The 25,807-nt window shown below is 32.0% G+C and overlaps 1 protein-coding gene and 1 pseudogene across 3 annotated transcripts; both read right to left on the bottom strand.

The window, feature by feature from the left end:
• Nucleotides 1-1,550: 1,550 nt before the first annotated feature.
• LOC148610010 (uncharacterized) lies at nucleotides 1,551-24,993 on the bottom strand. Of its 2 annotated transcripts, none has more exons than XM_088541832.1 (10): nucleotides 24,902-24,993; nucleotides 20,524-20,740; nucleotides 18,836-18,894; nucleotides 17,848-17,919; nucleotides 14,859-15,158; nucleotides 13,156-13,271; nucleotides 10,986-11,172; nucleotides 9,371-9,466; nucleotides 8,921-8,972; nucleotides 1,551-7,514 (listed from the first exon to the last, which is right to left on the bottom strand). In XM_088541832.1, the coding sequence occupies exons 2-10, from the start codon at nucleotides 20,721-20,723 to the stop codon at nucleotides 7,439-7,441; spliced, it is 1,158 nt and encodes a 385-aa protein (XP_088397958.1). In that variant the 5' UTR covers nucleotides 20,724-20,740; nucleotides 24,902-24,993; the 3' UTR covers nucleotides 1,551-7,438. The 2 variants fall into 2 exon arrangements, with proteins under 2 accessions (XP_088397958.1, XP_088397959.1); XM_088541833.1 differs by having other exon boundaries at nucleotides 1,551-7,512; nucleotides 8,937-8,972.
• On the bottom strand, nucleotides 21,003-24,891 carry LOC148610011 (uncharacterized; annotated as a pseudogene). Its single transcript, XR_015914831.1, has 3 exons — nucleotides 23,928-24,891; nucleotides 23,559-23,616; nucleotides 21,003-23,512 (listed from the first exon to the last, which is right to left on the bottom strand). The product of XR_015914831.1 is annotated as an uncharacterized LOC148610011 (transcript).
• Nucleotides 24,994-25,807: the final 814 nt, after the last annotated feature.

Raw genomic sequence — 25,807 nt, 5'->3', positions numbered from 1 at the left:
GATTAAGATAATAAAACCAAAAAAAAAAATCCATAACAACTGGGAGAGAGTAATCAAGGGAACCAAGGTTATAGTGGGCCAATACCAACTGTACATTTATTAACACCGGGATTTGATCTTTGACTCGATAGAACAAAGATTTGATAGGATTTGATATTTCTTCGCCATATTATAAATCAAATGCGATGAAATATAAATTCCTGTCAAACATTTACCAGAAGATTTCAAAAGAATAATGAAATGCATCTTAGTGTAATTTCAACCCCCTCACACGATGGAAGTGTGATTTATAGTGGTAATTGGGAACTGTAGTGATCATATGACCTTGCTCCTTTTACTTGCTCCGATACAGTTATGTCAAAGGAGCTACCTCACTGCAGCTAGTACGCGTAAACTTTGGTAGGTAGTTAGTCTTTAACATGTTGAATGTAGTCGCATCTGCGAGATAAAAGAAATTTCATTTCGGTTAATCAAATTGTGGTGTCGACCGTGAAACTTCGGTAATGGTGATATGAATAAAGGCTGGACCCTTGAAACTGTTTTTACGACATCCGACATACAGAGGCAGTCCGTGTACAGATCAAACTTGTTAGTCTCGAAGTAACAAACCAACTGTGACACATATACAACATAGGCTGAAGATGTTGGTATATTGCCACTTATTGCGAAAGTCAAAATCATCACGTTTGTCATAAATTTCAATTTAATTAAACATCTTGCGGTTTCAACAAAGGTATTTCAGTTGTCTCTTTAATTTTAAGTTTCTTTGGGTACATTAGATGTAGAAAAGTTTTAAGCCAGGATAATTCAAAGATATTACACCATCTATATAACAGCAACTGACATTCAAGTCGAGTACTACGTGCTTCTCTTTTTTCTGTAATAGCCCTTGTAAATATCTGGGTCCATGCAAGTGTAGAAACAGACCGGCCAAGAGTGGATACAAATATCGTTCCTAAAGGTATTTCAATTGTCTGCTGGAAAACATTTTTAAAACATTTGACTGTTTTTTATTATGTGCGTGTTTGAGATTTATTTCTCTCAACATAACCGTTTTCTCTACCTAATACTAGATAAGTTTATTTTTTAAAACCCATACGTCAAACCTTGATCAGTTGTGGCTAGTATGGAGTCTATATTGAAGCTTCGCACATTTTTAAATTTTGATTGCCACAAAACGTTATTGTTACAGATTTAGTATCTGATAGAGATTGAATGTGTTTATAAAAACTTCTTGTAAAATTGTCAAGAAATAAGCAATATATACTAAGCTTCACAATTTAATATGAACTTCGAGGCTTCGTAAGGGACAATAACAGTGAAAACCGTCAAAAGCTCTTTTCGTAGCTTTAAACACCTAAAAAGTTTTCAAAAATCTATAGAGACTTCATGCTTTTATTATTTAAGCAAGGAACATTTAAATCCTCTGATATTACCTCAAGTGACAGTGCGACCACAACATGATATGATTGATGACAAAAGCTTACATAGACTTTCAGTCCAACTGAAAAAGTCGAGGATAGTGAAAAAATCACAAATAAATGAAAAAATAGAAATAAGCTTTTATTCACTTGTAGTAACGTGTTTGCATCCAGGTTAAACAGCATACAGTAAAGTTTAAATCTTCAAATAAGAATTAAACATACATATACTTAGGAAGAAGATGTGAATGTAAAACATAACAAATATCACAAAGAGCATATAAAAAGCAGCAAAAGCAAATAAATAGAAGATCATGCAAGAATACATACTAGAAAAAAACAATATGAAAAACATCTGTAAAATTATGAATAGAAGCATAGTAGTTCATTGAATTGGTACACTGTTACTTGCAAGCTCCCCCCTCACCCACACACACACAGGAATAAAGTAACGCAAGGCTAAAGTGTAATTGTGGTATTCATGTCTATTGTAAATATGAAACACTACTATATATAAAAATTACTAACTTGCTCACCAAGCATGGCATGATACAACTCCAGCAAGATGAACTCTGTTCATAGGAGGCAAATGCGGACACATTAGTTTTTTAGACATACTAAATAATTGTAATGACTTATAATTCATTATAAACATAATGAACTGGTTCCAATGCAATATTGCATAACAATAAAAAAAATCTGTTTCTGCTTTCATGGATCACTTTGTACCACATTCTCTCAATAATGATTAATGAAAAAGTAAATTCGCTAGCATACTACTGAACACTCTTGTAAAGAGGAACAATTTACAAAAAAAATCATTCAAATCGGACAAAGAATTTAAAAAAAATATGGTCTTCAAAAAATCAAATCTTTGGCCCCTTAACTCCTTGTTACTTCAAACATTTAGTGACATCAACTTCAAATAAATAACATAAATAGAAAAAAAACTTGAAATGCTGAAAATAATAATAAAAAAACAAAAACAAATGCATCATAAAGCTGTAACAATATATGAAAATTCAAAAAGATTGAGGTGTAATTATGTAAACAAATCGTCACCTATCAAACTCAAAATAAGAGGCTCCCAAGAGCCTGAATCGCTCATCTGGTTGAATTCTGCCTTTCAAAGGCAATAAATTGAACAAGAAGTTGTCAAACAATTTTGATTCAAGAAGTCTTTGGTAGAGCTTATAATAAGGATCATTTCAACAATTGAAAGTTTCTTTTAATCTATCATAATTTCAAGATATTGAATGAAAACTGTTAAAAAAGGGCATTTTTCCCCTTTCAAGGGCAATAACTCTTACAAAAAGTCATCTGACAACTTTCATCCCTGAAGAATTTTGTAGTCCTAATAATAAGGATTTTTTCAGCTATTGAAAGAATTTGACTAAACCTAACAGTTTTGGAGATATACGTGAAAAACTACTGTCTGATCCCTACGTTCAATTTAAACAGCAGCCATGTTTTTTGACGGATCAAAAATCCCCATATCAGTTTTATGCAGGCTACCCCAAGAAACATTCATACCAAGTTTGGTTTCAATCGCTTAAGTAGTGTCAGACGAGAAGATTTTTGAAAGAAATAACATTAAAAATAGCAAAAAATGTTGAAAAAGGGCAAAAACTTCAACATGGCTTAATGGGTTAAAACCAAAATTTGACCAGAGATATATTTCATCATGCTGTACGCTTTTACCCATGTCAGAATTTAGCTAACCCTAACGGTTTTTGGAATATATATGAAAAACTACTGTCTGACCCCTATGTTCTTTTTTAGTAACGGTGTCCATGTTTTTCGACGAATCAAAAATCCCCACCTCAGTTCTATGTAGGATACCCAAAGAAACATTTATACCAAGTCTAATCAGTCAAGTAGTTTCAGAGGAGAAGAGTTTTGTATAATTGCTAACGACAACGACAGATGCCAAGTGAGCTAAAAAAGTCATTTTTTAATCACAAGATACAAAACCACAGATTTGTTTTAATAAACTCCTAAATATAATATAAAATATATGTTTTTTCGGTTTATTCCCATTTGTCCCACATTTGAAAAAAAACTATATTCCCAGTTGTCCAACATTCTTATAACAACAAATAATTAATTAGTGTTTTGACAAAGTTATAGTCTTTTTCTAGTACTCCACTATCACCATCTAGTCATATACATGTAGATACATATTTTTGATTGGAATTAAAAAAAATAATAATAATAAAAATAATAAGTGAAGTTAATTATTTTAATTAATTGAACCAGCAGTCATATAATAACTTTTAATAACTGACCACATTAATTGGCTAATCAATTTCTAAGTGGGCTTGCTTATGAGCAACATGCCACTTCAGCTTGTTGAAATCAATGTGAACACATCTCAAAAGAGGTATATATAGAAAGTAAAAATGTCAACTTGAATCAAAGTCAAAATGGCTAATGCACAGCTAAACATAGAATTCATAGAGAACAGTAGAGGTGGACAGTCTTGTCCACAACAATTACCGTTTCCAGGTAAAGAATCGTCGTGAAGAAAGGGTTTACTGGCGGTGTGCTGTCAGAACATGCCCAGCCACTGTAAGAACCTTAAACAACATACCAGTAGGTTACAACATTCAACACAACCACAGAGCAGAGCCAGATAAGTTAGAGGCAGCAAAGGTGTTAAACACAATAAAAAAAAAAGATGTAGAGAAGAAGCAACACCTGTACCAAAACTATATGATGAAGAGGTAGCAAAATTGAGAACACCTGAATGGAATGAAGAAGTACAAAATATGGTTGAAAAACTACCAACTTTCCAGTCTTCTAGAAGCATACTTTATAGACAACGTTCCCGTCTACTACCAAAGTTGCCAACATCAACCAACGACATTGATTTACAAGGTCAATGGACCCAAACATCAGCTGGTGAACAGTTCCTTCTTGCAGATGACAATGGACAACGCATATTGGTCTTAGCAACGCAACAGAATCTTCAACTACTAGCCAATAACGACACCATCTTTGGAAATGGTACATTCTTCACCTGCCCTTCTGTATTTACTTAACTCTACACAATTCATAGCAAAGCAAATGGTCAGATGTATCCTCTTGTTTATGGTCTACTCCCTGGCAAGAGTGAAGACGTTTACAGAAGGTTTTTTAGTATTGTACATACCAACTGTACAAACCAGCAACTTCAACTTCAGCCTTCAACTTTTGTTCTGGACTTCGAGACTGCGACAATCAATGCAGCAAAGACTGTCTTTCCTAACATTGCAATTCGAGGGCGTTTTTTTCATTTCACGCAGTGTATTTGGAGGAAGGCACAGCAAACGCCGCAAATACAGAAATATTGACGACAGACTGCAACTACTCAAAGACTACGCAACGGGGAAATCACAGTTATCAATTATGCTGAAGCAGCATCTCAGCTTATTCACCTTGGGTAGAAGTGTATGAACATTTTACTGTTTGTTTTATACTGTAATAGTGCATTATTATCATTCTCTGTTAATTTTTGTGAATCTTGTTATTTTCATAAATATTGAAATATATCATAAAGCAATTAATAAATATTAGAAAAAATTATTGTTGTTTCAATTATCACCCAAGGAGAAAAATATTAAAATGGAAAAAGCATCATCAAAAAGCACAGTTCAAAATGCATTCAAACTATCCACATGGAATATCTCCCTCTATTACCAGGCATCGGTACAAAGGATTGGAAAAGATCTATTTTATTTTATAATAAGTTACATATTTTATAGCAATAAATATACTTCAGGAACAATTTATCTATAGATACTACATAATACAATTAGATAATATTCAGAAAAAGACTATACATAATTACCTATTGTAATAAGGGTGTGAAAACAACTAATTAACATGTAAACAATTCCCACTTGTCCCACACATTTTTACCTGTAATTATAAAATGTGGGACAACTGGGATGACACCGTTTTTTCACTTTAAACTTTTAAAACATCAACAAATACATTTGGTGAACATTTGGTATAAAATATGAAAATATTAAGTGCAATTATTGAAAACAAATCATCATTTACCAATACCTAAAAAGTCTCTTTTTGAATAAAAGAAAAACATATAAACTACAAAGTCTTTTTTTAAATGCTTGCATTTTTGAAACAAGTGAACATTTGATTTTTAATTTACAAAGTAAAAATTAAATACAGGCATTGCAAATTTAAGTATACAATATATGTGTTTCAAGGCATAACCTATCATTGGCAGCATTAAAATCCTAGAATAATATACAATGAAGAACACAAAACCAAAAATATTGGAACAGAAACTGAATCCAGCACTCCTTTTCATAAAAAGCGGTAAATGTAAAATTAGTCCGAAGTTATGACGTCAAAATACTTTAAACTGCTATGACGTCATAACTTCCAACTATTTTTACACTTATGACAATGCACCACAAAGTTCATCCATGAGCAATATAGTGAATCGTCAGTGTTTTAGGGACTTGTGATGTGGGAATTTTGGCAATTCTTGGCATAATTCAAGTCAGACAAGTCTGACCACTGGCCTAGTAATTATCCTGCACATATCCCTTTGAACACTATTAATTTAAAGTTTTTATTGCTTACTATTACAAAATGAAACTGTAACATTTAAAACACATATGGTGGTATCCTCATCACATTATAACAAAAGAGATATATCAAGAAATGGTATTGCAAAAATTAGAATTGAATTTTTACCCTTGCAGATAAAGCTGCATTAAAAAATGTTAATAATATTTCATGAATCATACATACAGTATGTTTGGTGTGCATCTGAAGGAAACACATTAGCTAAGGAAAGATATAATATTTGTTTTTCCAAACAATGCAAGCACATAAATTATATATCAATTAACATATATACTCTGATACTATTATATAATCAAAATAAATATAGTTAGAAGTATGGTTAAAAAATACACCCATCGCAAGCACACTTACACCATTTTTTTATTTTTAATTTGAATTTCCCCCATTGCAGTGACCCAACATTGATATTTCTACCAAGCACAATAATGTAAAATGTGTAAACACTCTATAAAATGTCATAAAAATCCATTCACTGGTTAAGAAGGAATTGCACTTAAAAGATTGTCATGTAAAACCATTTTATTGGATTATTTCCCTTCCCTGTCATCAGATAATAATAACCTTCATTTAATCAGATCAACAATCAATATTTAAACTTTCTTACAAATTTAATCAAATTCATTGAGCAGTTTAGAAGGTGGTGCACTTATGAGGAATTACGATCAGTGGCGGATCCATAGTTTCAGGTAAGAGGGGCCCCAAAAAATACTTCTTTACAGGATCACCTCTGAGGATCAAGAAATCATCAGAATGTGCTTTTGGTGGCATGCCCCCAAGAATATTTTGAAATATTAAACCTCAAACCATGCATTCCGAGTGTATCTTGAACAATTTTGTTTAACAATTTTTAAAAAATTGTTATTTTCAAAAGAGGGCCCAGCCCACCACCCCCTGGATCCACCACTGAAGATGCAACACTCCAAGGTTTGATTATTTCCCCTCGCATACATCAGACAACAACCTTTTGAGATCAATGGCATACAGAGCATAACATTCTAATGCAATTCTGCATAGCAGTATAGAAAGAGTCGCAATTATGATGTTCTGACATGTAAAACTATCAACATAGTTTATCTCTCCTTTGCAGAGACAATTATTCTCTTCATGCATATCTGATAATCTTCCAACAGAATTTCATTCAAATCTACTGAGTGGTTTTAGAGGAGATGCATCTACAGTGTTAAACAAGAATGAGAGACAGGCAGGATGATTTCTATATTTCTTCTGAGCTTGATAACAGTGGCAATTAAAAACCTACATTAAGCTTGTCATTGTTATGTTAACATTCATTTTACATTGCACATTACAAAATGTAAATTTCATTATGATGAACTCGTAATTTAGATGAGATTCAATCAATTTACAAAATTGAAAAATACCAAGATCTCTTATAATATAAATGATATGATGATCTTTCATGGCGTATCTTCTGTCATCTCCAGCAAGCGCCCACCACTTTCATTATGGGATACACTCTCAGAACTGAAATCTTAAATAAAATATTTCTATAAATATGAAATATTTCGACTATGTCAATGTTTTTTTATTGCATTAAGAAATTACAGTTAAACCTGTATAAACCAAACAGCAAGAGGACTGAAGGTTTTGTTTGGTTTAGACAGGTGTTCAGTTTTCTCAGGGTCACTAACAACCAGACAATTTCAGTATTTTTAAGGTCTCACAGTGGTAACTGAAGTAATTTTATACTGCAAATAGACCAAGAATGAAGATTCATCTGTTTTGTTTATAATGTTATGACAAAGTCAAACTGTTCGCCTTAAGATGTTTTTATGAAGATTATATTGACATTCTGTTAAGAAAATTGGTTTGTGGGTTAAACAAGAAATTTAATAAAGATTTTCTAATTTTGCTTCAATTTTCATACCGCTGTGGAAAAAAAATGTTCTCATCACTAGTGACTTTTTTGTTCTCAGAGTTCGATTGGCTTAGAAATTGATTGTCTTGGACTCCATCTTGAATCGCCTTGATTGCCATTGTAGTTATATTTCAGTTAAATGATATAATTTTGGTTGTTTTCCTACCTTAAATAAGAATTATGAAGGGACTCGATAAGTTTTGAAGTGAAAAAACCTTTGAAATCGTCTATTTCATTTGTTTTGAATGTTTAAGTGACATCAACATGTTTCTTACGAATTGGAAACATTCCATTTTGCACGCTTTTCATTTTTGGGTATTTTTTACTTTTTTAGGGCATTAAAGAAACGGAATCTACACTTAAAGCTTGTTGATTATGAATTTCTCACACCTCCTGAAATAAATTTTATAGTTTGAATAGCTCTGAATGCCTAGCAATCAAAACTATAAAATTTATTTCACACAATGTGAGAAATTCCATAATCAACTCGTTATCGTTGTAGATTCTATATTTCTAATATAATATTAAGACAGATAGGCATATACTCCTTTAAAACAGATGATTTAGATGAATTAAAATCAATTTCGGTTTACACAAGTTAAAAAAAATACTTATCAATTAAGGGAAGGGAGACAGAAAGTGTTCAGGCTTGATAAAAATGGCAAAATGGGCAGAAAATATTCAATGAAATGAAGAATCACTATAATAAAATCTAGTTCTTAAAAAGAGAATATCTGCTAAATGGTGGAAGAAAGTTTTTTTCTAAATAATTTCATTTTAAAAAATAAACAATAAACATGTTTGATAAATAAGACAATTATTAACTACAAGTATTTTCTTTAATTGTTTAAACCCATTTAATCAATACCTGAATTGCAGTCAAATGCCTAGATGCTGTTTTTTCCTAGCGTAAAATTTGCTAAAAAAATATAGAATTCTACAACTATGGCAATTATACAAATGTAAGAATAGAAGAAACTAATACTCTTTTACCATGAAATTTCATCGTAAAAGAGTATTAGTTTCAGGGCTTGTACCATTTTCAACACCAGTTTGAGTCCTCGAACCATTTCCTGAAAAAAAAAGAAACAATTACCATAATTTCTATTTATAACATGAATTAACTTTTGTAAAAATGGGGATTTTTTTATAATTGAAAAATCTGAAAAGACACAGTTAACATAGAAATAATTGACCTTACAAAAAGGGTATGTTAAGTTTACATCAAATGTAGCCCAGAAATTGAGCTTAATGAAATCAACCTGAATTTTCTTATTTAGTCTAAAGTGTGCATATTTTACTAGCAACTCTTTTTGCATTTGTGCATAACATGGAGATCTTTTTGAAAAAATGAAGCCAGAAATTGTAAATTTTGCAAAAGTGGAGAAAAACATTAGTTTAATTTTATTACATTTTTCTTTTACAAAGATTTTGGGATCATGACTATCACATTGACACCAGGGATACTTACTTCTTTTCATTATACAGCCAACAATAATTCCCATTACTACAATTGCAGATACTACACAAACTGTTGCAATGTATACTAAGGTATGATTTCTGGATTCTAGAAAAAAAAAAGTTATTAATGTGATACACCACCACATAAGTGTGAAATAAGGGGATGGTAAACTATTCAAAAACTATATTTAGATTTTGCTGAAAATTGAACTAAACCTGTGGTTTAATGGTAATGATCAGCTATGCAAAGTATTTTTATTTACAATTCAATGATTATTAGTTCAAGGTATCACATGGAAACTGTCTGGGGATGGACAGACAGACACATAACTTTTTATTAATTGTATCACATAATACTTCACCACATTGTGTGGCGGGATACATTTTCAGAACTGCCCAATAACTCGTATTGTACAGAATTTGTTATTTCTACATATACTGACATATGTTACATGTTCATGTTATTTCTACATATACTGACACATGTTACATGTTCATGTTATTTCTACATATACTGACACATGTTACATGTTCGGGTTATTATTTTTAACAAGTTTAATATTAGTTACTTGTATGGAAATATTGTAAGCATAATTGCTTGTATGCTAGCATCATTCAAATAGAAGCCTGTGCAATCTTGATGGTCATTACTCGTTATTTGCTTTGTGGTCTAATAAAGAATTAAGAATGTAGTGAATCCCAAAGCTAATAACCATTTTTTCTATGGTTAATTTAGTATAATAAAAATCCAACAAACAGTACACCAGGAGAAGGTGATTTTCCTGCTGTTTTGTGAAAGAATGCGAGAGGATGAGATCATTAATTCCAAAAAAAAAAACTGAAAAAAAGTAAATGATAGAGTATCCAACATTGAACTTGCAGAACAAACTGGATTAAGTAACGTCAACTTGGAAATAACGAAAAGGAGATGGAAATGCACAGGGCATGTGCTTAGAATGGATAAGATCAGGCATGTGAGGAAAGCACTAAGGTGGCAGAAGGAAGCCAGAATGACCAAAGGGTAAATGCAGAAGGATGTAAGATGGGGAAGTGAAAAAGAATGAAATCAGTTGGGGTGAAATGAAAAGAATAGCAATAGCAAATAACAGAGCTAAGTGGAAGAACCTGATGAATGCCTTATGTGTTGCACAACACTAAGAGGATATGATGATGACTTGAGGAAGAGGCCAATGGCCCATGAAATAGAAAACAAAAGTGTGGGAATTGCAGCTTTGGGAAATGAGGGCAATAATTTTTATACAGTATCTTGAACATAACTTAAAATTAAAATACTTGATGCACACCCTTACACTTTACAGTGTACTGAAGTCAATGAAGTGAACTACAGATCACAAATTTGATAAAGAAGAGTGAAGAGACATTTTTGTGCAACTCGTTATCTCCATTTCAATCATATAAACATCTTTTTAAGATTTTTTAAAGGACTTTTAGGAAAAGTGGGCCCAACTTCAGCCTGTAAATAAAGGTTGGAAACATAACTGCCATACCATTTAATTTGTCAGTCTATCTGCACTTTTCAAGTTTTTTTCTACAATATTCTATAATTGAGCTTCAGACATTTATGCACTACATGATAAACTAGATAAAATCAGTTAAATACCTACTTTCACAACCACCATCCAGATTCTTATTGAGTAATTGTCCAACAAATCCAAAAAGTTGATAATTGACCACAAAGGTTTCTTGACATGGTGGAGAGGACAACTTGCGTTTGGCTATATACTGGTAACTGTTGTAATCAGAAGTCTTATTTCTTAAAACCTTATAAAGTTCAAATGAAACAGTTTCATTCTGTAAAAAAGGAAAGTACATGTATATGTAGCACATAGCACAGGTACATACATGAAATAGTTTATATTATGAACTATAAACATTAGTATTTAATATCAAGTTTGCCACATGATGATAGGCTTATAACACTGTCACTGGATTTAATAAACTATCATCACAGAGGTAAGTCTCGCCTGTTTGATATTTTCAATATCATGGAGTATTTGTTAAATATTATTTTGTGTTTTTTTTCATATTTTGTATAATAATCAGGATAATATGAAATTACAAGATTATCATTTTTGTGTTACCACTACAAAATGCACTAGGCGAGAGATGAATGAACACTCAACTAAACTTTTCTGGAGGCCATCACAAAATACCTCGCCACTTTGTGTGGCAGGGTATAAAAATTGGTCACATAATAACAATTTGTTTGATGACTAACTGTATATAATATTATAAAAAAGGAAAGGACTGAGAAATAGGAATATCTGACAAATCAAAGATGTGAAACACTTCAAGTGGAAAATTCTTTAAAATAATTCCCTATAGTAGGGATTTAAGTAAAGATGTCTACATGAACTATAAAAAAGCTTAATTAAATTAATTAATTTAATTTTAATTTTCTAAGTCAACAAATCAAGGCTGCGGGGGTATATGCATAAAATTTGCATGATTTGAGATGCAATGATGGTAATGCATCTGTACACCAAATATCATTGACTTCGCATAAGTGGAACATGTTGAAATGAACTTATCAAAAACTTAACATTAACCTTTAATATTAATTTTTTAAGTCAATAGACCATGACTGCGGGGGTATATGCATAAAATTGGCATGAATTTGCAATGTAATGCATATGTACACCAAATATGATTGACCTAGAATAAGTGGTTCATGTTTAAATGAACTTGTCGGAAAACTTAACATAAAGTTTTGGGACGCTGTCCCTGGAAAAGCAAAACCAAAGTATTGCCTTTCGTGACTTTTGTCGCTGGCGAGACAAAAATGAAATACTGAGCTTCAAGTACTTTATTCTGAGGCCTGACAAATTGATATAGCCTAGAGCCCAATCATTCTTGCCGGTTTAATGTTAACTTTAGTTTTTAGATTTTTATTTCACTTGTCAGGAAGCCAAATATTAAAGCCCGAATTTTAGTGCCATAATAGTGTTGTTGGTACATAGTTGACCAACCACTTACAAATTTGCCTATGCTGATTGAACTGTCAGACCCTGATGACAGACCTATATGTTGTGGGAATATTTCTAAAAAAGTAAGACTTTTATGTGGAAAAGTGATTAGAGAAATAAATAACTCTGAAATTTCATAAATGTAAGTGAGCCTTTAAATACACCGATAATTACTACAAACCAAAATGAACTTTGGTAACAGTATTTTGTTACTGTTTCAATATTTTTTATCTTGACAGATATACTTCCTGACTTGATTAACAAAAATAAATAATATTTTTCATTGGTCGACAAAAAATTAAAAGTTTGCACAAGCAGCATTTGGTAGTTATTAATATATTTACACTGTTATTTGCAAAGAAAGGAACAGATGTTTACAGACACTTGTGCTAGTTTGTTATTCTTTAATTCAATACATCACACTTTTTTATGTCCAAACAGACAAGCAAGGTGCCATTTGTTCTTGTCCAAAAAAACACATTAACTTGTCATGGGCAATCAGATAACAGTTAATGTAAAACCCTGAGGTTATTAAGTGTGCTCCATGTGACTGAAGTTATTTCTTCATAGACAGAAAAAATATAACAAGTCATTTTTTAAGAATTTAGCTACATGTAGATATAAATCTACATATGAGTAATTTGCAAACTTATCTGGTACTTGGGCCTATAATCAATTTACAAAAAATCATAGAAGAGTTTATAGTGCTTTAATGTAGGACCAACCATTGGCTGATGAACAGATGAAAACTTGTTATAAAAAATAAGACCTTCAGAAATTTTCTTTCTATAAATATTATTGCACATACTTTCAACTTAAAGTCAAATTTTGGTTCTGCCAGACTTTTAAAAGTTATCATCACTATAAGCTCCACCATATCAACAAGCTGAAAACTGGCCTTGAATGTTTTTGGGTCCGGATGAACTAAAAAAAGTAAAGAATAAGACATGTTATTACAGTGATAGTAGTGATTTAACAATTGTTTGCTGTGTAAGAAGTTCTGCATACTTTTTAAATCTAGTTTTTCTATGGCACTCATAATCAATATTTCGGTTATTCATACTTAACATCTGATTATCCTATTACATTTGTATTACAATATTTCGTGTAATGGTAGAAGTATGCATTGTTTTACAGACAAAATTTGCCTAGTTTCCAGTTAAATCTGGTATGAAAAATGAAATCTTATTAAATATTAAACTATACTTAAACATGGAAGAATATTAATTTAAACAAATAAATATCCTTAAAAAGTTTACTTACTTATAGGAATCTTTGTGATAAACTTTCAAATTAAGAAGAAACAGAGTTAAACAGTAGCGGTGGATACCTTAAATATATGAAGTTGATATATCTACACCTGCATTCCCCCCCCCCCAAAAAAAAAAGAAAATTCTATAAGGAATTAATTCATGTAATTATGCATGCAAAGATCAAAAGAAAAGCTCACATCATCATCATCATCATCATCATGAAATCAACTTGAACTGGAGTAGGCTATTATGAAAGAAAATGCTTCACAGACCCAGCTTTCGGTTCCTTATTCTAAATGACCCCAAAAACAAACCACTGCAACATAGGGTGATGTTATCTGTTTCATGGATTGTAGGACACCTAGTTAAAGAGAGGACTACTTGGGCCAATTTTTCAGGAGCATTTCCTGCACCCATGCTATTTTCCCCCCATAAAACTTGTTAGATTTAACTTAATAAAATTCAATCTCATTGAAAAGTTCATGAAATCAATATAAAAGTAAAAACTAATAACCAATTCAAATGGCACCATTTATATCAAAACTGAATGCAGTTTTTTAAAAGTGTAGTCAATTGCACTGGTTATACTCTTCTAATATCATTAATGATACTATATATTTTTCTAAACACTACATATATACATGTATATGATTGATTGTGCCATTTTGCGAGATGTAAATATTTCTTTCAGTTCAATTGAATTCTGGCACTGTCAGTAAGTGCTAGTAGTTGTTCTATGCTTGGTTGATATATTGTGGTATTTTGACATAAGAAACAAATCTTGTTGTCTTCATTAGCCAAAGACCTATAAAATGTAAGTACATTGAATGGAGAGGAATCAACCACATCTCATCTCTTGCATCTGTCCAAAAATAGGAACATCTAGCTTGTGTTTATCTTGTTTTTTAATATATTTAAGGCATAGTGTGATGCCCATTTTATTTAACCAGAACATAATTTCAAAGACCAGCCCATGGCAGACTTTAGGTGCTAGAATTTTATCACTGACCATTTAAGCCCATATATTAAATGTGCCTTTTACAGTTTTGTATTGTTCCTCACATTCCCCTATTCCACTTTCTTCTGGATGATATATGATAATAGTATAAACATTATTGTTCAGTACAATTTACTAAACTTCATGAAAATAATGTTCCATTATTCATGACCTTGGTATTATTTAACAGGTACAAGGTAGACAAATGCTTACCTACTCAATATAGATATATTTGTATGTGTAGTTTATTTGTTTACATACCTGTTATGTTTGAAATGTATAATTCTTTGTAAGTGAATCCCACATGTACTTTGTATTTGGATTTGTAATCTTTCTCAGTGAAATCTTGAATCACTAAGCCATATGGGTCCTTGAATTTGTATTTCTTGTCCTTTGATACATTTCCATTAGTAAGGGTCATTGATTTGGGGCCACCTTCCCAAATCACTGATTTCCAGGTGGCACTGTTTGTGCAGTTGTTCTGGTCTTCAGCTTTATCTTTGATGACAGGGTCTAATATCAAGTCTGGGCCTATCAGCTTGGCAGAAAATCCTATAATTTCTGAAAAAAAAAAAAAAAAAAAAAAAAAAAAATGTGTTAACTACCAAGACTTAAATTGCTCAAGATTAGCTAACTCACGGTTTTTCAGTGCCACTAACTTTCCCAACAATTTTTAAAAGATAAATCACAGGAATATGTGTTGTCCACAAAGGTGTCTGAGTAAGTAAAATTATTCATACTGGTCAATGTAGATAACTCTTTATTCAACACAACATAGATAACTCTTTATTCAACACAACAATGAAAGAGTTGATTGGAGCATTAAGTACTTTTCTTCTCTTTCTTTACCTTATTTTTTGAAGAACTAAACCTTAGTCATTAAAACATTAATGAAAAAAATATATACATCTATATCGGCAAAGTAGTCAAGCCAACACCATAAAATAGGGCACCTTATTGGATATTAAATGATACCCTGTTATGTTGTGTAAATATATAATTGTAGGATTTTAAAAGAGTAGAAATGGTGAATATGTTAAAGAAACAACACAACCAGAATGAAATATCAGTGAAAATCATCCCAAGGTCAAATAAAATTAGTAGATTCTTACCTCCTTCAGCTCCTAAAAAATTTGGGTGGGAATTTCAAAATCAGGATTTTGTTTGTGTCAAATTGTCTAGTTTCTATTGAGGGACTATAACACACAAATAGTTCATTTCTATGTGACTAAAATGATGTTTCTCTTCTGAACTGATGTGGCTATGGATTTAAAATATATCCGAAACTTCCAATATCTAAAATAAGGCTTGCAAATATCTGATAAGATAAGAAATAAAAAATAAATTCCTCCCACCCACCCCTTTTTTGTGAAGGTTGGATGATAATCTACCATTTACGTTTACTTGGTCTAAAGTGTGAAAAATGACATACATTTGTACTGTTAACTCAAAAAGTATTTACTGGATTTTACAGAATAAAGTATAGTACATGCTGTTTCTGTTTAAAATTACTCTGATTAACTGCTTATGACATCATCTATAAAATTGATCATTTTAACTACAAACTCAAGGATTTGTACTGCTTATCTATTAATAACATGTGAATAATTCCACATTTCTTAATTTCAAAGAATGACACCAATATTTTCCCAATAGAAAAGGATGAGGTACATGTGGTTTTGAAAAAGGCAAACAATACCACTGACTAAATTGCGATGCAACAAAAACCCAAAACAGTCCTGTTATTTTCTTAAGACTAACTAAACTGAATGCTGTTATCTTATTGGTTTAAAACAATGCTGTTATTTGTGGAAGTAACATTAATAAAGTTTAATACAGTGTATTAACAATAGGATGAAAAAACCTGATCACTTACCTGATGCTTACTGATTTGATAAAAACATTGATTAACAACTCTGAAAAACTAATTTAGCACCTTCCATTTTTTATAAAATGAGAATGGAAATTGGAGGCATGACCAAGACAACAACCCAACCAGGGTAATACAAAATCAGTCAGAGGTCAAATGTCAAGTTTAAAGACAACTAACTTTGGTAACACATTGTCTTCATATCATCTTCCTACATATCAGTCTTTGTAACAAAAGGATCCCAGGAGCCTGAATCTCACCAGTTTAAATAATTGCCTTTTAAGGGCAAAACTCTGACAAGGAGTTGTCCGACAATTTTGACTCAGATCAACTTTAGAATAAAAAATCCCTACATCTGTTCTATGCAGAATACCATAAGGAACATCATAACAGGTTTGATTCAAACTGGACCAGCTGTTTCATATGATATGAGTTTTGAAAAATTAACAACAGATGTCAAGTGAGCTAAAGAAACTAAGACCTGGACAAGAAATTGGCTTAAAAAATAGATTATTTGACCTTGACACATCATCTGCATATGATCTTCCTATGTAGAGCTATAGGTCAAACATCAAGGTTAAAGACAACCAATTTTGGTTCATGACACATTCATGACATAGTCTTCATATGACATTTTTGGTAAGCGACAGTTCAACTACATTTGATCTATCTACGTACCACATATGAAAAACCTAAGTCAATAAAAGAGTTATGACCTGGACAAGAAATCAATTATTTGAACTTAAGATCTAGAGTCAAAGTCTGAGGTCACCAAATTTGGTAGTCGACACATCTCTCTCATATGATCTACTTATATAACAAATATCAAAAGACAAAAAAAGTTATGCCCTGGACAAACTTGTCATGAGAAAAAGAATATGAAGAAGAAGAAAAAAATCACAAAAAAACAATATGTTCCCCTTCTGTGAAAGGTAAGACATGATTAACAAAATAATGGGGTATCAAAGAATTTTATTATAATTCATGTCAATTTGCTGAACTCTGATTGGTTCAATACAAGGACACTATTCTGCTCTATCACAAGTCTCAGAGGAATATATTTTTTAAAATTCTAAAATGGAACATTTAGCAATTACAAAAAACATATAGCTATGAGGGTGACAGAGCAGTTTGTTATCCCTTGAAAATACATTGTCACCCTCAGCTATGCCTCTGGGTGACAATGATTTTCTCAAAGTAACAAACTGTTCTGTCACCCTCTTAGCTATACAGTATTTATATACTATAAATAAAATACTACATAAGTACCTAAGTTCAAATTTCTGAGTTTTTTTGTTGTTGTTGAAAACCCACAGAACAGGTATATGAAAGGGAGTAAAACAACAAGACACTTTATAAGAAATTATTACTCCAACTTACCAATACAGTCAGTATCACAGCTCACAGTAAAAAATAAACTTATAAGCAGTAACTGAATTGTGAACCAGTAAACTGAAATTTATTAAAAAGAGCATTTAACTTTATTATGTACATGTACAATGAATAAATTTATGTCCATCCATACACACTATTTAATTAAAAGTTAGAGAAAAACAATCCTACTATCATGTCAAAATTGTGACTGTCTTCATAAAAAGTCAGGGTTTTTAGTTTATTTTGGCTAACCCAGGAAACTTCCCTAGAGGGGTGGAACACCACTTAAATATTTAAACCTTATTTGGGAATTATTATTTATATTTTTTTACACATTGCAGAAATGAAATTTATTTTCTTGGTGGTTAACACATTGCAAAAATGAAGTTTATTCTCTAGGAGGTACCCCTTATGAATTGTAGAATTCAAACCCCTTCAGGGAAATTTTACAGGAATAGCCCTGCATATCCTTGTGAAAGGGGACCCTCAAATATTATTTGTACCATTATTGAACCTTGCAATACAATTTTATAGAGATCCATTTACTTATAGTTCAATATAATAAAGTGCTTTCTTTTGGCCCCTACATGGTTTACACAATATTTTCATCTCATACCTTAACTAAATACCAACTTTTCTTTCATAGTCATAGAATAAAAAATTGCATTTACAAATATAACATGATTGAATCAACCAACTAATGTATCCATGTTATATTCAACCATATGAAACACTCCACATCCAGAGTCATATCTTGCATACATTTTTTTAGGAACTATACAGATGAAAAAGTGTACAATATGCCAAATATCTGTATATAACATGTATAATGTATGTACATGTATGTATGGCTCAAAATGGAAATTCAAGTTCAAATAATTGTTATGCTTTGGATATGCTAAAAGTATTTGTGAGTACAACTACCCTGGCTTTCACACATAAATGAGCAATGGAAAAATATACTTTAATCCTTAGACCTATAATAAAGCCTTACCTGAAGCCTTGAGTGAAGGTGTTGCACTCTCAATCTTAGTCTTGTTCAGAGGACTAGTCCTAGAAATAAAAAAAAAAAAATCAAACATACAAAATAATGAAAAAACACACTTCCTTCAAAGTCTGATTTGACATTTTTTTATAACCAGGTCTGACTAGGTTGAAACACTTCGTATTATTCATGATTTCAAAAATGTTTATTTCCTTCAAAATCTACATGAACAACCTATTGGCAATCTATATGTTGAATTAAAGACTATAAGGAACATTAAAAAAATATATATCAACAAAAGAAATTTGTACATTTATACATGTATATTGTTGGGGCACCATATTGTTTCTAATTTAAAGTCCACAATACACAAATGCATGTACATTTGTATTTCGGGTTAGTTGCCACTTTCTTGGAGTTTCCATTAAAATTAATTATTACTAGTATTGGAGTTTAACAACCAAGCAGCAATATTTCAGCTATATTCAGGCAATTCATACATGAAATGATGATGAAATGAAAAAGGGGATGGGACACATGGATAATAGGGTCAATAAATTTTGATTACCACTAGAAAAAGGGGGGGTGGGTAGGGTTGGGCAATTTAGCCTCCTGTGGCAGAGCGCAAAGTTTCACACTCCTACCGAATACCACAGCAGGGTTCTTTAACGTGCGAGGTACGAGGCATCTTTCCCAACAAAATTAAATTTATCAAGATGTGAGTGATTTCACAATGGCCCTGTCATTAATTCTTTTTGGAGACTGTAAACATGGTAAAGTCCTTGGTTATGCCTCCCTGGGGCCATTTTAGATCCTCAGACTTTAAAACACATAATAGAGCCCTTATAAAAACATTCATTAATAAATACTCAAGATAAAAAAAAACTGTTTGTTGTGGAATGACAGTACAATGATAGAATCAGAAAAGACAGATAAGGATAAAACTATACATCCTAGCTAACCAATGGACCATGCAGTCATATTAAATAAAAACTATTTGTTGTGGAATGACAGTACAATGATAGAATCAGAACAGACAGACAAGGATAAAACTACATTGTATATATCCTAGCTACCCAATGGGCCATGCAGTCATATTAAAAACTGTTGTTCTATAATTATCATGATCTAAAAAGCAGTATTTTGGAGTTGCTTAGAATGAATTACATAACAAAATAAATTAATTTGAGATAAACACTGTAATCTGATTGGTTAAAATAATTTTGTTATATCTCAATGGATAAAAAAATATTGACACACCCCTATTCAGTTGAATTCAGAGCTACTTTTCTCATGTTTAAAGATAAAAACATGTTTTCAAATTAATTTAGAAGAATTGGCTATGATAAAAATTTTGTCTATTTAAAAATGACGTAAATTTTCCATGCACATATTTTGTTTATTGCACTTTGCTTAATAAACAATATGCACATGGAAAATTTAAGTTATTTTTCAATAGACAAAATTTTCATCACAGCCAATTCTTAAATATAAAACTATAAGAGAAAATCTCATACTGCGTTTTGGTCAAACTATGACATAAACCATGTACACTCTCCAAAGGTAATATTTCAATTTTAAAACACTTGGTTTATACACACTTAGTTTAAAAATTTTAATATCACTAGATCTTAATTGTAGAAATGTTAGTTTAACACTGTACATATGCAGTGTAAGATCTATATTTACATGCATACCTATTCTTCTCTTTACACATTTCTTGTTCAATAGATGGCTCTGGAAGGCTGCTGCATGAAATGAATGACTTCTCTCTAATTTCATTGCCAGCAGAAACAACATCTTCACTCTGAATTGGAGTGACTTTGGATGCCTTTAATGGTATCACAGAGTCTCTGGTACAATGTGAGAAATTAATATGGAGGTCTAAGTCAGCCATTCTTCATTAATCAAGGACTAAAAATAAGCAGAAATTAAAATACATGTATCAACAAATTTTTATACAAATATATATATATATACATGAACATATATAATTGTCTACACAGAAGTTGACAATAACTCTAACGAGATGATGGATTGTTTAAAATAATGCAGAACATAAAAAATTAAATGCATGCCTTTAACAGCATCTCACTCAGTCCCTGGTACAATGTGAAAAATCAATATGATGGTTTAGTCAGCCATTCCTCTTTAATCAAGGGCTAAAATAAGCAGAAATTAAAATAAATGTATCAACAGATTTTTAAACAAATATAAATATACAAATATAATTGTCTAAACAGAAGTCCAAAATCACTCTTATGGAATGATGGATGGTTTAAAATGATGTGGAACGTAACAATAACTTAAATCAATGTCTATATACATGTATGAATGTTCCACATCACAAAATGATGGTAAAATTTAACAGATAGCAGATTCTGAAGCTGAATCATGCTGAATGATTGTATCATCATCAAAGGCACACATAACCAAATAATTAGGAATCTGGATGAGAATGACAATGAGGGTGTGCTATCAAATACTGGAAATAAATTAAATGTAGAAAACAATTCAGAAAAATCAAATCAAATTATAGCAGTACAGTGTATTGATGTGTAGCATTATAAGTGCTGTACCAGCTTTAGACCAGGACCTAACAATAAATTATTTTTTCTTGTTAATTCCATCCAAAAGCTTTCCCAAGACACTCTATTACTTTCTGATCAGTTGTTATTATGATCTCAAATGGTGACTTAGAGGGAGGTCTGGTTTCCATTTGTAATCACTGCAATGACCATTCATTCGCCTGTTGAATGGTTGTTCTGTCTCGCTGATGTACTGCACACTGTACATGTAACGGCACTAGATAAGGTTTATGGTGTTTTCAGTTATGCAAGTCATGTTTCAAAAAATGGCATATTCCTTTCCAGTCCATTGTATCTTTTAAACATTTGGGTTTGCAGTATCTGGGTACAGGTCTTGCATCTACATGGTTCACAGTCGCCCGTTGATTTTGTTTGAACTGAGATGAAATCTCTGTTCTTACCAAGACATAGGTCTACGGAATGCCAGAACAGGTGCCTCAGCCTCAGGAAAGACTTTGGATGTTTTTGAATGGCTTCCGAATTCAAAACACAACAAAGACCATAAAGTAACCAAAATAATACATACAAAGTAACAAAAGTAAATGAGCAACTCAGACTCCACCTAAAACTGGGAACATGGACCAGATTGTACTTATTATCAAGCAGTACCGGTAATCCCTTTTGGGATTCAGGGTCTGGAGCTATTTTCTGGCAAATCAGAAAAAAGCTCCGGACACTGAATCCCAAAAGGGATTACACCAAGCAGATGAGCAAATGCGTTGAAATTTACACCGACAATAGGGGAAATTTGCCTAATTGCAGACAGTTTTTCAAATCGGAAGTTTGATTGTCCATGGAGGCTATATGCAGACATGCCAGTAATTGTATATGACAGAAGAGTATAGAGGGGTATCAAATGAACTATTTCCTGCAGTTGTATATGGCTTCTCTTGATTGGTAGATGGAAGAATCTTCAATCCTGCAAAAATGCAACATGGTCTAAATACGGACAAGGGGTGTAAAATTTCAGACATCTTGTCGCCAATTTAGACACTTTTTTCAAACAGCAATCAGACACTACGTTCAAATAATCATGATAACTGAGCTATACCCTTTAGATAACAACTTTAAAATTTGTTTGCTTCGTTTAACTGTAGCACTAGTCACTTATTATAACTTGTTATTTATAAATATTATCTATAATCTTGTACTTCGATTAACTAGAAATAATATGTATGATTTTTTTTTTTTTAAATTACCTGAAGACCTCGTATAACTTTTTCTTATAAAACTGTCTGTAAATCATGCATTAGATTAAATAAAACTGATTAATTGATCAATTTATTGACTATCTGACCATGTTATTCAGCACAAAAAAAAATATACTAGTAAATGAGCAACCTGAACTCTACTAAAAACTGGGAGTATGGACAATGTGCACTGGTAGGGTAAGCATCCTCTGCTTGTCATGAAGCAACCGTCCAGTTGCTCATATGATGTCATATGATAAAAACGTACATAATATAGATTGATTACTTTCAGTTACAAATCTGGATCAAATATATGGATTGTTTGAATTTAATTACTGATTACAATCATTTTTGCGATGTTTATGAAGACAATCATTGCCTATATCACATGGACCATTTAGACACCAAAAAATCTACAAATGTAAATAAACGAAATCAAACATTTATGAAAAACAATAATTGTTGTTCTGCATATTAGATTATGCCAAGAAACCTGAATAATCTATTTTTTCAGTTCTCCGTCTTAACGTTTCTGCCCTTTTTAATTTTACTTTTAGATGCATTCTGTAATTCAAGTTCAAGCTTCTTCTCTTCCCTCTCAGCTTTTCTGAGTTTGTTTTCTGCCTTTTTCTTTTCTCTTTCCTCATTTTTCTGTTGAAGCAATAGTTTTTCCTTAACCACTTCTTCACTGGTTAACAACCAATGTGACTGTTTAAAACCATTATTCAACTTCTTTGATTTAGTAGCAGCACCATTATTTACCTGAACAGGTAGAAACAAAGTATGAGCTTCATCGTTCCAACTTTCATCTATCTCTACAGAGCCATTCTCATCCGCAGTACAAATAACCTGTATCTTGTCTTGTAAAATAAATTGGAGTAAAGCTTCTGGGTCTTTATATTTAGTTCCTGTTGTGTAAAATCACCCTGCTCAGAAACTATTGCAGCTAATTGCCTTCCATTTTGTATGGACACCGTATTATCACCATTTGCCGTTGCGATATAAAATGGTCCTGTACAAGTACAAAAAATGTTGCAGTAGATTCAGATGTAGAGACTATAAATAGGCCTCTGACGGTATGGCAAGTGGATTAAAGGGGCATATCCCACATGTTAACAATGTTAAGGGCCGAGTTCAATGTAGCTTTAAGGTTCTGCTAGCAATGTTTCAGTGCTAAATTTAATGTATTATTAAAACTATGAATGAAAACATTTCATTAAGGAATGTCCTAGATATTGACTTTAGCTGAACCTTAAATAAACTTGGAAATGTTCATTTGTCAACTTTATGGAGCATATTCTCCTGTAGGAACTCAGAACATACCTTGGCATAATGTTTATTAAAAGGACCAAACACTGATAGATCTAATAGTTGTAAGTAATGGGTCTGTGTGGCGGTAAAGAAAATATAACAATATTTTCTTTTATTCCCTCTTGAATTAACGCGAGGGATTTATGTGACGAGTGTCCGTGAAGGATCAACAATTGTGGTTGATCCTCTCCGCATTTCTTGAAAAATATATCTTTGAACAACGTTTCACCAATTCTATTGTCCATCCAACCGTTTTCTTGGTAGTCCCACATTGTTCTATCTGGAGCATCTGTCATATTAAATCCAAAAAGCGATCTTTCTCAAATTCTGTTTTTCTTTGAACAACAATCAAGGGACTCATCTTATGCCCTTCAGTATTAACAGATGCTACTACTGTGACATGAGTGCTCATTGCACTTGTTCTTCCAATGACGTTCCTGGTGCCTTTCTCGGCTAACACTTTCACTGGTTTATGTTCAAAAGACTTGACAGTCTAATCCACATTCCAAATGACATTCTGTTTTGAAGTAAGGATTTCTTCTAATGTCTGGAAATATTCGTCAACCTTCTGTTTGTTCATCTTCCTGCAGTGTTAGGAGCCAGTATTTTTTGCCTTTCTATTCACTAAGTCTGGGTGGCTTTCTTTGAGGCCCTGCCACCAATCCTTCCCTAGTGTTGAGTTTATTAAAGGAACTTTAAGCTTTAACCTCTTCCCTAAAGTGCCTGTTCTAACTAGAATTTGTCTCCTGGAAATTGCTACTCCTAATTGAGGCGCTTGTTTAACTGAAGTGAATTTTCTAAGCCAAGTGGTAACCCCTTTTGGAATTCGGCGCAGGAGATATTTTTTCGTTTTGACCATCACCGAATCCAAGTGGCAGGCCGCAGAGCAGATTTCCTTCCTCTACCCACATCATGATGCTTGTTGTAACACCCCTGATAAATTTCCTTTGCGTGATAGTCAAAATTATGTATTAAACCTTTCATACCTATACTGGCTTTACGACTGCAAACAGTGAGTTCAACATGTGCGGTTTTCACTAAAAGTAAAGGTGAAGGTCATTGATTACAAGTGGGTAAAAATAAATAAGGACCAAGGAAGACCAGAAAAGTAACTAGTGCCCTGTGTCATGAAGATTATACGAACTAATTTAGAAACTAATGGCTTTCATGATATTTGAAAAACAAAAAAAAAAAAAAAAATTAAAAAAAAGTTTTAATGTTATTTTATATACCAGGGCAGGGAGTTTATGTTAGTCTCCGATCAGCAGAGCTCTGTCTGATCAGCGGTGTATAATAAAAAAGAGGAGAGCTGCAGGAATCAAGAGGAAATTGGGACTAATAAAATCCCTGTATACATGAAGCCAAGTATATTCTAAATTATTTCAGTATCATTTTTTTTTATTTTAAAATCAACTTAAAACTTTAAATACCAAAATAAATAAATATGTTATAAAATTATTAGATTCCAGTGTTCAATTAATAAGTAAAAATGCTAAATACATCATGCTCATTAAAATAGTTATATGTGTGATTATCCAATGTGTTTATCTGTTGCTTTGTAATTCTTTATATTACATGTCATAACCATTTAATGTAAATGTGTTTCAGCTAATAAATATTGTCTATTGTATACTGTATATAATAAGTATTGTACATTGTATATATTATAAGTGAAAATCAGACCTATAATTAATTACAGGTCTTTGATAAAATACACAAATTTTTAGCATTACTTGTTGACATTCTCCAGTTTAATTTTTAAAGAATTACTGTGGAATTTATCATTTTTCTTCTTCCACACCTTACTTTAAAATGTGTTTAGTTATATACTTGGTGATCTCTCAAAGTACTAGACTATATGAATTTAGGTAATAATACGCTGGTGGTTTACG

The sequence above is a fragment of the Perna viridis genome, chromosome 8, assembly GCF_037379345.1.
Source record: "Perna viridis isolate PV_CMFRI_1.1 ecotype Kerala chromosome 8, ASM3737934v1, whole genome shotgun sequence".
Taxonomy (NCBI): Eukaryota; Metazoa; Mollusca; class Bivalvia; order Mytilida; family Mytilidae; genus Perna; species Perna viridis.
Note: the sequence above shows the minus strand (reverse complement) of the source record. Positions and strands in the feature narration are given on the sequence as shown.

Coding starts and splice junctions, on each gene's coding strand:
- LOC148610010 (XM_088541832.1), bottom strand. CDS start 20,723: ATGGCTGACTTAGACCTCCATATTAATTTCTCACATTGTACCAGAGAC. Junction 18,895..20,523: donor ATGTGTAAAGAGAAGAATAG/GTATGCATGTAA, acceptor TTTTATTTCTAG/GACTAGTCCTCTGAACAAGA. Junction 13,272..14,858: donor ATACATTTCAAACATAACAG/GTATGTAAACAA, acceptor TACTTTTTTTAG/TTCATCCGGACCCAAAAACA.